General features: G+C 59.0%; 1 protein-coding gene across 2 annotated transcripts in view; it reads left to right on the top strand.

Annotated features, from left to right (window-relative positions):
- Window positions 1-5550: 5550 nt before the first annotated feature.
- SLIT1 (slit guidance ligand 1) overlaps window positions 5551-13446 on the top strand; it is a 61061-nt gene continuing 53165 nt past the window's right edge. For both annotated transcript variants that reach the window (XM_086467250.1, XM_086467248.1), the window contains exon 1: window positions 5551-5753. In XM_086467250.1, coding sequence (XP_086323376.1) covers window positions 5551-5753 — 203 coding nt within the window. The remainder of the gene's footprint in view (window positions 5754-13446) is intronic.

Raw genomic sequence — 13446 nt, 5'->3', positions numbered from 1 at the left:
TCCCTCTCTTTTTCGAGTTATTTTTGGCTACCAGCATCTCCTTGCCATCCTTCAGAGCCAGACCCTGGTAGCCAGTCACTTGGGCTCACGCCTCTATGGCTGCTGCTCCTTCCTGCAGCACCTGCACCCTGAAAGCGCCTCCTCTACAGTGTGGGAATTTGGGTGATGGAGGCGAAGTGGGGCTGGCACCAGCTCCCCCCGTCCTACGTTGTGCAGAATCTGACTTTCTTCCAGCCTCTAGTAGCTTGTGACTGTGAGAGCTGGGGAAGGAGGAGCAAGGATGTGGAGACACACGCTCACAACTGTGGGACCGGCAAGGTGCAGAAAGGCCCCCCATGATGGCGGAAGCACAAGGAGCCCAAGCAGGCACACAGCTTACTGGTTACATCCCAGCATGGGACCAGCTGCCAGCTAGCCATAAATATGGAGTAGAGGAAAGCTCGTCTGCACCCAGGGCACCTTCATTAACAAGATCAGGACAGAGCCACTGCCTCCTTCATCCATCTGGCTGAGGCACTCCTTATTTCTCAGGTTAGATGGCTTTCCGGCTCAGGGATGTCAGTGCAACAGGGATTGCAATAAGTGGAAGGGGTTGGTGGGAACAAGCCCTGTTCCTCTAAAAACAAAGCCCAGTGTCTCTGCTCACCCCATGGCCAAGGTCATCGGCTGAATCCTGAAAACCCACCTGCTCCTACAGGGAGGTAGGGGTTTATGGCAGAGGAGCTGCAGTTTATGGCACCGTGGAGAAATAGGTTGGATGTGCTCGGCAACACCAAATGGAAAGTTAGTCTGTCAAACAGTAAATTATCCCCCCAATGCATCTTCACTGGGGAGGGTTAATGAGTGGCTCCAGGCAGAGGGAGCAGGGAAGAGCGTATGTGTATGCACAGCGCGGGTGTGGAACAATTGCTACATCTGGGGACCCCCGAGTCCCCGATCCCACGCTGCACCAACAATAGCGTTTCCATGTGCGAGGCGCTTCACAAACACCTCCTCGCGTGTGGTTTATTCAAACCAGCTTGCGCCACGCCGCAGAGCTCCCAGGCGGTTGGTGTGTCCAGCTGTGCTGGGAACAGCATCTCCCCATCTGCGTCTGGGCTTCTCGGGGCAAATGTTTTCCTTGTGGGCTAGAGCTGCTTTTGGGAACCCAGGGTGCGGGGCTCGGCCCCTCCACTCAGCCACGCCGTGAAGCAGGGATGCAGTGCCTTGCAGACTGTCCCCCTCCTGCTGTTCTGCAATTGTTCAAGGCAGCAAGACAGGATGGGCTCCTCCCGGCTTGGATAGTCCCTGTTGTGTGAGGCTGGGGCCAAAGCCACCTCCTGGGAGGCTCAGCATCTCCCAGATCATCCCAGAGGACCCGATGGATGCTGTTCCTTCACTCAGCCCCAGTGCTGAGGTCCCCAGGCAGCAGAGCTGTCCCCTTCTCCTGCAGTCAGTGGGGCCACATTCAGAGAGTGATGCTGGCTGTGTTTGCAGGGTGGTGCTGGCACAGGGTGATGCTGGCCATGTTCACAGGGTGATGCTGGCAGTGTTCACAGGGCAACACTGTCAGCGTTTGCAGGGTAGTGCTGGCAGTGTTCAGAAGGAAACGTTGGCTGTGTTTGCAGGGCAATGCTGGCAGTGTTTGCAGGGCGATGCTGCCCATGTTTGCAGGCTGATGCTTTTGCTGTTTGCCAGCAAGGTAGGGCTTGTCCCTTGAGAGACGTCAGAAAGCACATCCCAGCCCTGCCTGCCGCTGCTGCTAACCGGGTGAGATTTACTGTGATCCCAGCAGCCCCCGGCTGCCCGGACAACTCCATAATAGACCCATCAAGGGCATTGTCACACTGCACAAGCCCAACAGGTGCCCTAACAGGGCCGACACGCCGGCCCGCTCCCACACAATGCCTCACTCTCCGAAGCCGAGCGTGTCCAGCGGGACAAAGGCAGCCTGGCCTCCCAGCACGAGCTGAGCCAGCCAGGCGTGACAGATGTGGCCCTGGCCAGCAGAGGGGCAGCCCAGCAGCCCACCCTGTGCAGGGTCTCTGGGGGACGCTGCGCAGCTGGAGGTCATGGCCACTCTGCTCCCAGCACATCTCCAGCTGGGTCTTGCGGACGCTGCTCCCGAACCAGGTGTGTTTTAGTGAAGTTGCCGGTGTGAGGAAGGGTTTGAAGCACAGCCTTGGTGCAAGGGGAGCCAGATCCTGCTGTTGGCAATGCTCCTCAGCAGCGGATTTGGAGCAGTCACCGTGCGTCCATGCTATTGCCTGCATTTGAAGTGCTTCTGCTCTGCACCAGTACGCGGTCCTACCCTGAGAATGGCTGAACGCTGCTGTGCGCTACTGACAGCCATGGCACGGCTTCGAAGCGCAGCATAAATGCTGTAGTGAGCACGGGCTGGGACGTGCTGCCTCCTCCCCTGCGCCCCAGGGCATGGGGTGCAGCAGTGCAGCGTGGCTGCCTCGAAGCCCAGGCGTGCTGGAAGGTGCTATGGGCTGCTGGTGGCCCTGGTGGGGACCCAGCGCCCTCCTAGACAACAGGAGAACTAACAGGGGCAGGCTGCGGCCAGTCCTGGGGTGGGTGGAAATGCCTGGATGCTGCCCTGGGGGGCTTGGCTTAAAACTGGCAGCAATTTTTGTTTGAAGCCTTGTAGCTGCTTCACATCTCTTTGCACGACAGGTCTGGCGCGTACCCTGGAATCCTTCCCCGGATCTTCCCATGAAAAATCCTCTCCTGCAAAAAAAGCTTCTGCTTCATTTTAACCAAACACAGAGCCCATCAGACGATCCAGATGGTCTCTCTCTCCATCAAGCAGTTTGGCCTAAATCCCGGTGGCAGACGGCAGGACCAGGCCTTCCCCGATAAAGAAAAGTTTGGGGTTTATTTTTCTCTGTGCTCCTCATCCATATTCAGAGGGACCCTGGGCCATTCCCCGGGCAGCTGTTGCACTCCAAGGCTCACAACAACCCATGCAGGGTGCCTGGGCAATTTGGGATCGCCCAAATGCACCAAGGGCTGAGCTATGGGAGGGGGCTCTCAGCGCACAGCTCATCCCCTCACCCTGCTGTCCTGCCTCACTGGGCTCACTCAGCCCTCACCGTGTTGGCAGCCCTGGAAGGGGGGTGCTTTTGCAACCAGGGCAGCTGCAGAGGCTGCAGCCAGCAGCCCAGCTCGGTGGGATGCTCTGTGGTGCCGGGGCACAGGGCGCTGGCTGTGGGGCAGGCAGTGGCAAGAAGCTCCCCTAGGAGAGCAGGAGTTGAGGTATCCACAGGAGAAAATGTGGATGTTGGCCTGAAATGGGGTTTTCAGCCTCCCAGCCCTGGAACTGGGCAAGTGATGGTCGCCTCCAGGCAGGTCCCCGCTGGCTACTCCCTTTGCCAAGACCATGGCCCCAACTGTAAAGTGACCTAAAGTGACCGGGTGTTGCTGCAGCTGGACACAGAGACTGAGGGAGCCTATTTATTCTGCAAATCACGAGGATTTGCCTGGGGCAAGTGCCTGCAAAAGGGAGGAAACAAGATCCCTCGTCCTGCTCCTGCCTTCCCAGCAGCATCGAAGGTAAAGGGCAGGTTAGGAACACCTGGCTCTGCCCTGCTGGCCAAGGGGCAAAGGGGAGTTTGGGAGGGAGGGAGAGAGGGAGGGGGGTTACAAGCATCACACCAGTAGCAGCCAGCTTTGAGGAACACCTAGCTGCTAGGAAATAGGCTTCACCCCCAAAATTCAGCTGAGGATTTCGGCACAGGGCCCCCTCTGGGGCCATTGCCACCGAGGTCCCCCTGGGAGCCCCAGAGTGGGCTGTGGGGCCACCTCTGCTGAAACGGTGCCAGAGAGGGATCGGCTCCCAGAGTCCTGGGAAGCAGCTCATCTTCCTCGCTGTCAGGGCTGCTGGGTAGCAACGAGGAACAAACCCCTTTCATCCGTCCCAGGCACAGCTTCCTCCTGGGATTGGGGCCAGAGGAAGGAGATGTCACGAAAATGCAGACAGATGATGGGAGCCTGCATTTGGGATGGGAAAGGGCTGCTGATCTGAGCCAAGCTGGTGCAGCCCTGTGTGTGTGTGAGGTGGCCCTTGCTGGAATGGGACCCTGTGCAGACACCTCCCTCTTGTAGAAGTTTGTGGAGCTCCATATGCAGAGGGCATTGATTTAAGAGGCACTCCTGCCTCCAGGACCTGCCACTGTCCCTGCAAATACCCTGCTCGCTGGGGAAATGAGTGTGTGGTGAGGTGTCTGTGCTCACACACCTCTCCTCCCTCTGCCAGAGCGATGCAACAGGCTCCCACCTCCCCTCCTTCCATGGGTCTCTTCTCCAAGGACTTTTGCAGCAGCTGCTGCCAGCAGCCAGGGCTCTGTCGGGCACCTCAAAATGCCCGTTGTTTTTCTTAAGGACTCAGCTCTTGGAGCTATGAGGTTACAAGTGTTTCAGGTGTCACTAATAAAACAGGTGACCAGCTCTCCTGAGGGGTGCTGCATTTGCAGACCTCAGGGAAGAAAATGAAAGGTAATAAAATGAATACAACACACACATTTCTTAGATGTCAACTGTTCGGGGCCAAGCTCACAGGACTTTCTGGCTTCACTTCTTTTTTCTTTTTTTTTTTTGCATTGGAATAGGTATATTTTGCCTCATTCTTCCCGGTGGATTAGCCACAAGGATATTTTTGTGTCTTTAGCATTAAGATGTTCCCCTGGAGCGGGAAACGACATAGCTAATGCCACAGCCAGGACTTTAAGATTTGCTGTCTGTGTGCGAGGCAAGGAGCAAAGTGGAGATGCACCCCCAAGTCCCCCCTGCGTGCTGGGGTGCTTGGCCGCAGGGTTCCCACGAGCAGACCAGGTCCCATCCCGGCTGACCAGTGCCAGCCCGCTGTGCGGTCTCCGCACCTTGCCTGGGCTCTGGATGACGGGGACGGGGCTCTGGGCTGCCGGGTGGGAGACAGGCCAGGGGTGCCTGGAGCACACCTGGGGGATGCGAAAGCTTTTGGCACCCGCCCGAAGAGAGGTGGGAATGCTCTGCCTGCCGCCGCTCGGTTCGCAGGCTGTTTCTCCGGTCTCTGCCAGACCCCGGGGTGCCTCTGCCCCCACGCTCCCCGCTCGCCTTGCTGCACCCCGGCACCCCGCAGCCATCTCACGGCGGGGGTCGGCTGCCCCGCGGACCAACCCCGGGGAGGCGGGGGGGGACACACACCGAGCCGGAGCCCACCTTGCTGCACGGCCGGGGCGGCGCAGAGCCCCGACGGCTCCGCTTACCGGGGTGCCGGTGCCCCTGCCTGGCCAGGGCCGCTCCCACCCCCGCAGCCGCCGGTGCCGGGGGCGCGGGGAGGGGCGGTGGCGGCTGTGGCGGTGGCGGCGGGGGGGCCGTCGGGGCGGGCAGGGCGGGAGGGAGGAGCCAGCGCGGAGGCTGTGCCTGGGCTGCGGGATGGGGCGGCAGTGAGGGCGGTGTGCGCCGACGGGGCTCTCGCCCCGGAGCCGAGCCGAGCCGATTCGTACCGTACCGTACCGTACCGAGCCCAGCCCCGCTTCCCCCGGCGATGCGCAGCGGCCCTGCCGCCTGACCCCGCTGCCCGCTGCCATGGCGGCCCCGACCCCCGCGGGGGCGGCGGGGGTCCCGGCGGGGCTGCGGGTCGCTGCCTGGCTGCTGGCGTGCGCCGCGCTGTACCGCGGCCCCGCCGCCGCCTGCCCGCCGCTCTGCGCCTGCAGCGGCACCACGGTGGACTGCCACGGCACGGCCCTGCGCGCCGTGCCCAAGAGCATCCCCCGCGGCACCGAGCGCCTGTGAGTACCGCGGGGCTTTGTCCGGCCCGGCGCCGGTGGGAGCGGCCGTCGCGGGTGGGTGTGCAACGGCCCGTGTCGGGGTGCGGGCGTCTGCAAGAGCCCGGCGGGGGATGCGTGTGCAAGAGGCTGTCCGTGGGGTCTGTGTGTGTGTGTGTGTGTGTGTGTGTGCGCGTGCAACGGCCTGTCGGGGGAGGTTTGCAAGTGCCCACCCACGGGGGATGCATGTGTCCGTTGTGCAAATGCCTCGGGGGGTGCATGTGGAAAAGCCTGCCCAAAAGGTACGTGTGTAAGAACCTGATGGGGTGGGTGCGTGTGCATCATCCCCTCCATCAGGGAGGTGCAACAGCCCGTCGAGGTGGGGAGCACTGTGTGTGCAAGAGCCTGTTGGGGCAAGGGTGGGTGTGCGACCCTTCATCTGCGGGAGGGGTGTGCAAGGGGTCCAGCATGTGCCAGAGCCCGCGTGTGCCAGTGTGTGTGCAAGCTTGCGGAGCCGGGTTGGGATTAGAGCTGTGCCCGAGGGGGTGGGTTGCTCCAAGGGGGGGCATTTGCACTGGGGCAGCCTGGAATGGGCTGTACAATGGGGGCTGTGTGCCCCGTGTCACCCACAGGCAGATGTGTGGCTGCCCCTGCTGTGACTTGTCATGGGGTACCCACACAGCCTGAAGGGTTGCCTGAGGGTCCCTGCCACCCCGAGCCCCTACCCGTGCTGGCCACTCCTTTGTCCCTGGGAAGACCTCCTGGGAGTGCTGCACATGGTGCTAGGATCAGGCCCCGTTCCCCCATGCTCCCTTCGGGACCCCCCGCTGTGACCATCATGCTCACCCAGCCCTGCCAGTCCCCTGTGCCTGCACCTCACTGCTCATCAAAGCCCCTGCCACATGCCCAAGGGTGCTGGGGGCTGTCCCTGAGGTGGACCCCCCTAAGGAAAGCTTTTCTCTTACAGTCATGGTCCAGCTGGCTGTGGGGGTCCTGTGGCAGCCACTGAGTTCCCCCGAGCAGGGTGCCCCTTTGCCACTGTGCCCAGTTGGGCATGCCTCCCTCCTTGGGGACCCTGTGGCTGCAGTGGGTCTCTGCTCCAGGGAGAGGGACATGAGCTGGATGTGTCCAGCCTGCTGCTGGTGGCAGATTCCTGGTGTGCAGGTGTCCCCAGTCCTGGCATGAGAGCAGGGCTGTCCTCAGCCTCTCCCCTCTGCTCCAGGGCAGCGGATGCCCCATCCCGGAGGCTGTGGTGGAGCATGGTGGCACAGTAGTCCCCCTGCCCCCAGCCCCAGCCATGGGGCCAGTCATCCCCCTTGCAGCACAGGGAAGCATCAGGCTGCCGCCTCCTTGGGCAGCAGAGATGCAGGATGTGTCCCAGGACAGCCATGCACATGGGGTTCCTCCTGTCTCTGTGCTGTGCTGCCTCCGGTTACTGGAGTGTGAGTGTGCCCTTTGCCTGCAGCTGGGGAGAGACCCCGCGGGCAGGGACTGCAGGCAGCCTGGCAGCTGCCAGGGCTACACCCAGCATGCAGCGCTGGGAGCTCTGTGGGACATCGCTTTAGTGGAGTTTTCTCTTCTCCCACCATAATTGTCCTCATACAAATGATTATTACGCAGCACAGCAACAAGGCTGCTGCGAGCTACACTCCCATAGAGCTGGTTTGTGAGCTCCAAGACAGCATCCCCTTTTCCTCTGTGCCCAGGGCAGGGGGAAGGTTTGCACATAGCCTGCACCAGCCCTTTCCGCCCGTCGGGGAGCTCGGTGGGCTCTGCAGCATCTGCCTTCCACACACCAGGGTGCAGGGTGCTGGGGGAGGGTGGGCAGTGAGCCTCTGCCTCTGCCTGCTGGGCAGGTGCTCAGGCAAGACGATGCTGGAGTGGGCTGACAGAGGATGCCCTTGGGTGGGTGTCTCGCTCCTGCCCAGCAGGGCATCTCTCCCCCACCGGCAGTGGGTCTTGCTCGCTGTCTCCTGTTCTACCTCCACTGACCTGGTCCTCCGTGTCCATTGCTACTCGGTGACATTAGGTTTTCTGTATATTCATGCAGCTGCCGATGCTGGATCTGCTGGCTGTGTTGTGCTAGACGTGCTGCTCTCTCGTGGGTGTTGTCTGGTGGATAACTACTTCCCGCTGTGTTGCGCACCCTTGCAGGTGCTTGAGGGTGTCTGTGCAGAGCAGGTCTATCTCCGAACAGTGAATTCTTGCTGTAACAGCTCATAAGCAAGTTGTGAGTTCCCTGTAAAGAGGCTGCAACCTCACAGTTTTCCAACTTCTCACTGCTTGATGGAGTGGGGTCAGCTCGCAACCGCAGGGGAGCCTGCAGCAGGGTCCGTGCTTGGGACTCTCTGTGTCCAGCGGCTGGCTTTCTTTGGGAAGCCAGCAACATCTCACCAGTGCCCTCCACTGCCTACCTCTTTTCCCAAGTCCCATTGCAGTGTGAGCAATGTATCAGTCAGCAGTGGTGTCCCTGCTGCCGTGTTGCCTGCCTGTTGCATGCCCACAGCCTTGCAGGACAGCCAGCACGGTGTTTGGAGGCTCCAGGCTTTCTCTAGCCTCCCAGCTGGCTGAGCCCTGTGGTGGCATCAGTCGAACCCCTGGACAGCGCAGTGCTGCTGCTGTGGCCACGCGTGCTGGCATTGCCAAAGTCATCAGGGGACTCAGCAGTGTCCTGTGGTGAGGTCTGAGCCCCATTGCTTTTGAAATACACCCTTTTCCTTTGAAGAAAAGGGAATTACTTGCCTTGCAGAGTCACGGCAACTTTGGAGAGTCATGGGCTGGGGAGAAATAGCCTTGTTTCCTCCTTGAAGGTTTCCCCTGTGATGTCTCCCTGGTGCCTTGCTGAGGTGCAGGGTAAGGGCTGGAAACCTATCTAGGGTGGAGCATGGGCGGTGGCTGCTTGGGGGGGACACAGGACCCCTCTTGCCTTGCACGAGGGCACAGCACATTGCTCCCTAAGTGCCTTCTAGTCTGCAACCCAATGAAAACGCCAAGTGGTGCCTGCACCCCCGCCTCTGCCTGGATCAGGCTACCAAGCGGAGAGGCTTATGCTGCATCAAGGCGGGAAGCAGCAAAATCTCTGGGTGCTTTGCAGGGCTGCCTCTGCTGCTGCCTATGCCTCTGGCAAGCACGATAGAGCAGGTCCTGGACGCATCGTAGGCAGGATGGGGCGATAATCCCCCAGCACTACAGTGTTATCTGCTCCCAAGAGTCCCTCTAGTCTCAGCTGCCAGAGGAGAGCCGTGGGAGAAGGGCACAGTTCCCTTCCCCATTTGCTTGCTTTTCTTTCTTTGAAAGTGCCTCTGAAGAGCAGGCTGCTCTGTCGGGGAGCTGGGTCACTCTCCCCATGCCAGCAGGATCAGCCACTGTCAAATGGCTGTGTCCAGCCCAGCTCTTCGCTCATGGGGGGGTGAATTGAGCCTGATGGCGTTGCACTCACTCCTGCTTTTGAAGTTTTCAGCTGACAGCTGAGAATTGCCCCACTCACCTCTTTTGCCTGCTCTCCAGAGAGCTGAACACCCCCCCCATGTCACTGTTGGCTGTGCAGTGCCCCTCTCCCCCAATGTGGGGGGCAGCAGAGCTGAGTTTGGGGGTCCCAATCACTTCATCCACCTTGGGTCCCTCTTATCCCTCCTAGGGTCCCTGGCCTCAGCATTGCTTGAGGCTCCTTGTTCCCCGTACTTGGGGTTTGCCTGTGCTGGAATGGTCTCCATCCATACTGCAGCCAGCTCTGCCATCTCACCATCTGCGTTGGCGGAGGGAAGGGGCGCTGAGTTCTGGCCTTTGGGTATGGGAGCGTGATGCTGGGGCAGCCACATTTGAAGCACGCTCGTGAGCTGCCTAACCACCCCCTGCCAAAATTACGGCAGCGAGCTCTTGTTCAGAGCGCGTTTCATTCATGCATCCGCGTCTCCCTCTAGCTGGTTAATCAAAATGTCTTGCAGCGGGAAGGCTGGTGTATCACAGCAGCGCTCATTCATTCAACACCAGTTGTTGGGCTGTGTCTCCTTGGAGGGCTTTGGGGAATCATTAATTCTTAGGAAGCACCTTGAGGGGGTCAACCTCACCCTTTCGTGGGGTGCCCAGGCAAGTTTTTGGTGTTGCAGCTGAGCAGGCTGGTTGCAGAGGCAGTGAGGGTCTGCCCAGGCTCTGCAGGGCTCTGGGGCAGGGTGCAGGACCGATATTCAGCTGGGGCAGTGCTTGGCCAGCCCCGCTGTCCTCAGCTCTCGGGAGAGCCAGTGCTGGGCACTAGGAGGATGCAGGCTGGCTGCGGAAGGAAGACTGCTCAGCCCGCTGCAGTGGCTTCCTTGGGAGCCTTCCCGGACAGAGGAAATTTGCAATTCTATTCCAATTTCTCCCTTCAGCTACGTCCAAGGCAGATGCTGTCTATATATCGCCATGGTAACGCTGCGTTCTTGCTCTCCATGGAATTGCATGCTGGAAAAATATTAGTTTAAAAAACTATGTCGTGTTTGTATTGACTGGAGCCGAGGCTGATAGCGGAGGATCTATTGTCCCCTGGTTGGGAAGAGTCACCAGTAACGGGCAATAAAGCCAGGCGGATTGGCCTCTGGTGACCACTTCTCACCTCGCACAGCAATTGCTTCCCTATAAACCCTTCCCTGGCTCTGTTTTATTGCATCCTTTAAAATAGATATTTTTGCCTTAAATGTGCTGCCACTTTGCTCCTCCGGGGTGATGCAATTCCTCGCCGCTGAGGTGGGAGCGAGGAGAGGGAGTTGTTCCTGGCGTTAATTGTGGGTCTCTTACATGCACCTTCAAATGCTGGCGCTGCTGCTGCTGCTGTCACCAGCGCCTGCAGCCACGGGGTGAGCTGGACATGGCTGGTGATAGCATCCCATGCAGACACACGTGTGCACAGAAACTCTAGCCGACTCATCACAGGACGTGCATTTGCTCTGAGTTTCATGCTCCCCTACTTCATTGTTTTCTACCGACCCTCCAGCCAGCAGAAGAGCAAGGCAGCTATAAAATGCAAGGGATGCTCGAGAGACCCCCATGAGGGAGCAGAGCCTGCAGCTCGGGGGAACAGAGGGAGCTCGGGGTGCCACCAAGGTGGTATTCGCACGGAAAGGGTGTCCTCTTGGGGGAAAGGTGTATGAGCCCATGAGTGTGCATTGAGAGGGGCTTTTCCTGCATCCCTGCTCCAGTTTGCTTCCTGGGGAGCTGGCATGGGCAGGCGAGGTGAGCGCTGGAGCAGGACGTGTGCATGTGTGCGTGCACAGGAGGGTGAGGTGGGCAACCAAGGAGCCTGTCTTTGTCTCGCATCCGAGTCCTTCATGGTTCCCTGCCCGCTCCAGAGGTACTTAGTGCCGTAGATGCATCCTCTTTATCTTTATTGCTACCGAAATAACCTTTCATAAAACCTGAAAGGCAAGGAGATGTTTCTGTGCATGTTTTGCTGAAAGGCAATAAAAACCAGTTGTGCGTTAGCAAATAGCCCCGTCCCGGGGGATGTCAGACCCAGATCACTGCTCCCCAGCAGGCTCCCAGCATGAGCAGCTCCAAGGCCAGCTCTGACACCTGGCCCCTATCCCCACTCAGGGGACAGCCAGGGACGGCTGCAGTGGCGGGAGCGGCGAGCAGAGGTTTTCCTGCTGTATGGCACCAGACTGCAATTAGCAGTGTGGGCTGCGAGAGGGGATGGTTTGCAGTCTGGTCATTAGGGCCACGGTGCTGCTGGAAGCGGGAAGGGAATGAGGTGGGATGGAGAGAACCTCTCCGTGGTGTTGGTACAGGGTCGGTCACAGGCTGTCCCCTCCAGGACCATCTCAGGCCTCACTGCCACATACAGGCTCTGAAGCTGTGCTGAGTATCTGCTTTCCTGACATGCATTTTGGATGCACTTGCTGCTCAAAATAGCAGAGCCAAGTGTCCTATGGGGGAGAGAGGCTGCTAGGAGGAGGAAGATCAGAAAAAAGGGAAGATTAATTTTTCAAGCGATGTAGCCAAGGAGCAGCCCTGAGCACCAAGAGTGGGAGAGATGCAAGCTCCTGGCCCTGGATATTGCTTGGTAGGAGGAGGCCCCAGCTCCAAAATGGGTTGTTCCAGGAGACCCAGCTGGCCTGGGGTTGAGCAGGCATCTGTAACCGAGCAGTTCAGGTACACTTGTCTTCCTATCCCCACTGTGAGCTGCTCCAGGAGGGATAAGCAAAGGGGTTTTGCTGAGGAAGACAGAGGGTGGATTGGACCTCCATCTGCTGAGTGGCAGGATGAAGCCTGAGGGCTGGGCTGCCTCCCCTGCCCTGGGAAGCAGAGGAGCCATGGGAGCAGCGGTACTCCTTGCCACGCTACTCAGCGCAGCACAGCAAGCCAAATTTTGGGGGTATCCCTGCACATTTGTTCTCTTGGCTGAGCCTCAGTTTCCCCATTTGTGACACAGGAACGATCTGCTGCCTTTTCTCTTTCACACCAGAGTTTGAGGGAGATTATTTATTTATTTTTAACCTAAAGGTGACACACCATGATGCTGCGTGAGTGTAAAGCATTCCCTGACTGCGAGTGGCTAATGGCTGTGGCATGAAAACCCCAGAGAGAAGTTAGGAAGAGCAGAAAGCCTTCTGGATCCTCACCGTTACTAGCACGATCGATGCTGTTTGTAACACTTAAAAATTTATTGTGATGCTAACCTGCTTTAGTACCTCGTAAAAGCTTACAGAGCCTCCCGTGTTCTGGGGGCCAATGCTGTGCTTGGGGCTGGGTTCCCCTTCAGCTAAGGGCAGTTATTCCGAGATGAGCCCAAATAGCACCTAGCTGCTCTTGGAGCTCTCCTCTTTGGGTACATCACCCTGCAGGCATCTGGTAGGGGGGCGTGCTGGCAAGGTGTTTGACGTGGGGTGTATGGCACCCTTAAAGGGACTTTGATGGACCCATGGGCTGTAGGGAGCTGGCGGATGCAGTGAGCATCCCTCTGTGCTGGCACTGGAGGGGACCAGCTCTCGTGGGACTGGGAAGGGCTCTGCTCTGCCTTTTGCTGCTTGGGCAGCTCAGCGAGGCTGTGCTGTGACTCGATTACATTCAAGCAGCCGGGTGAAATCTTGAGAAGACTTGAAAAATGCCATAAAAGTGTAGGATGAAGGGTTGCAGCTGCTCTGTCCCCCAGTGCTCAGCATAGGGGTCAGTCCGGGGTCTGAGCCTCGTCCGTGTTTCCATTAGCAGTCTGCGTGATGGGACGTGAGCTGCTTATGACATTTGCAGATGCCACCAGGCTGGGAGAGATGCAAGAGGGCTGGAGGACAGGCTGAGATTTCAAAATGGGCTTGGCGAACAGGAGGAATGGGCTGACAAAAAGGACGCTGTTGCCCGGGGACTTGAGGAAGGTGTTTGGTGGGAGGGGATCGCCAACAGCACAGAGGTGGGGTGGGAGCACGAGCAGAATGGGTCCTGCCCCTACAAGGCAGAGAGGCCCCTGGGGCTGGGGGCTGGTTGGGGGGAAGGGGGCTGGGAGAGGGGACCTGCATGGGCAAGGGAGCAGCCTGATCTCTGCACTGTAGTGGCCGGGGCAGGCAGGGATGGGGTTCATCTGCAACAGGAGTGGTTCAGGTCACAGTTTTGGAAATGGTCAGGAGGACCAGGAGCAGTGACATGCAGGAACAGGGCACGGGGGAGTGTCAGTCACCGTCCCTGAGGAGCCATGCATGCATGTGTCAGGATTGATGGAGGGCTGCAGAGATACTGCTGTGGGGTGCGTGACCTT

The sequence above is a fragment of the Leptosomus discolor genome, chromosome 6 (assembly GCF_034619465.1).
Source record: "Leptosomus discolor isolate bLepDis1 chromosome 6, bLepDis1.hap2, whole genome shotgun sequence".
Classification (NCBI taxonomy): Eukaryota; Metazoa; Chordata; class Aves; order Leptosomiformes; family Leptosomidae; genus Leptosomus; species Leptosomus discolor.
The sequence above is the reverse complement of the archived record's forward strand: the minus strand, read 5'-3'. Positions and strand labels throughout refer to the sequence as shown.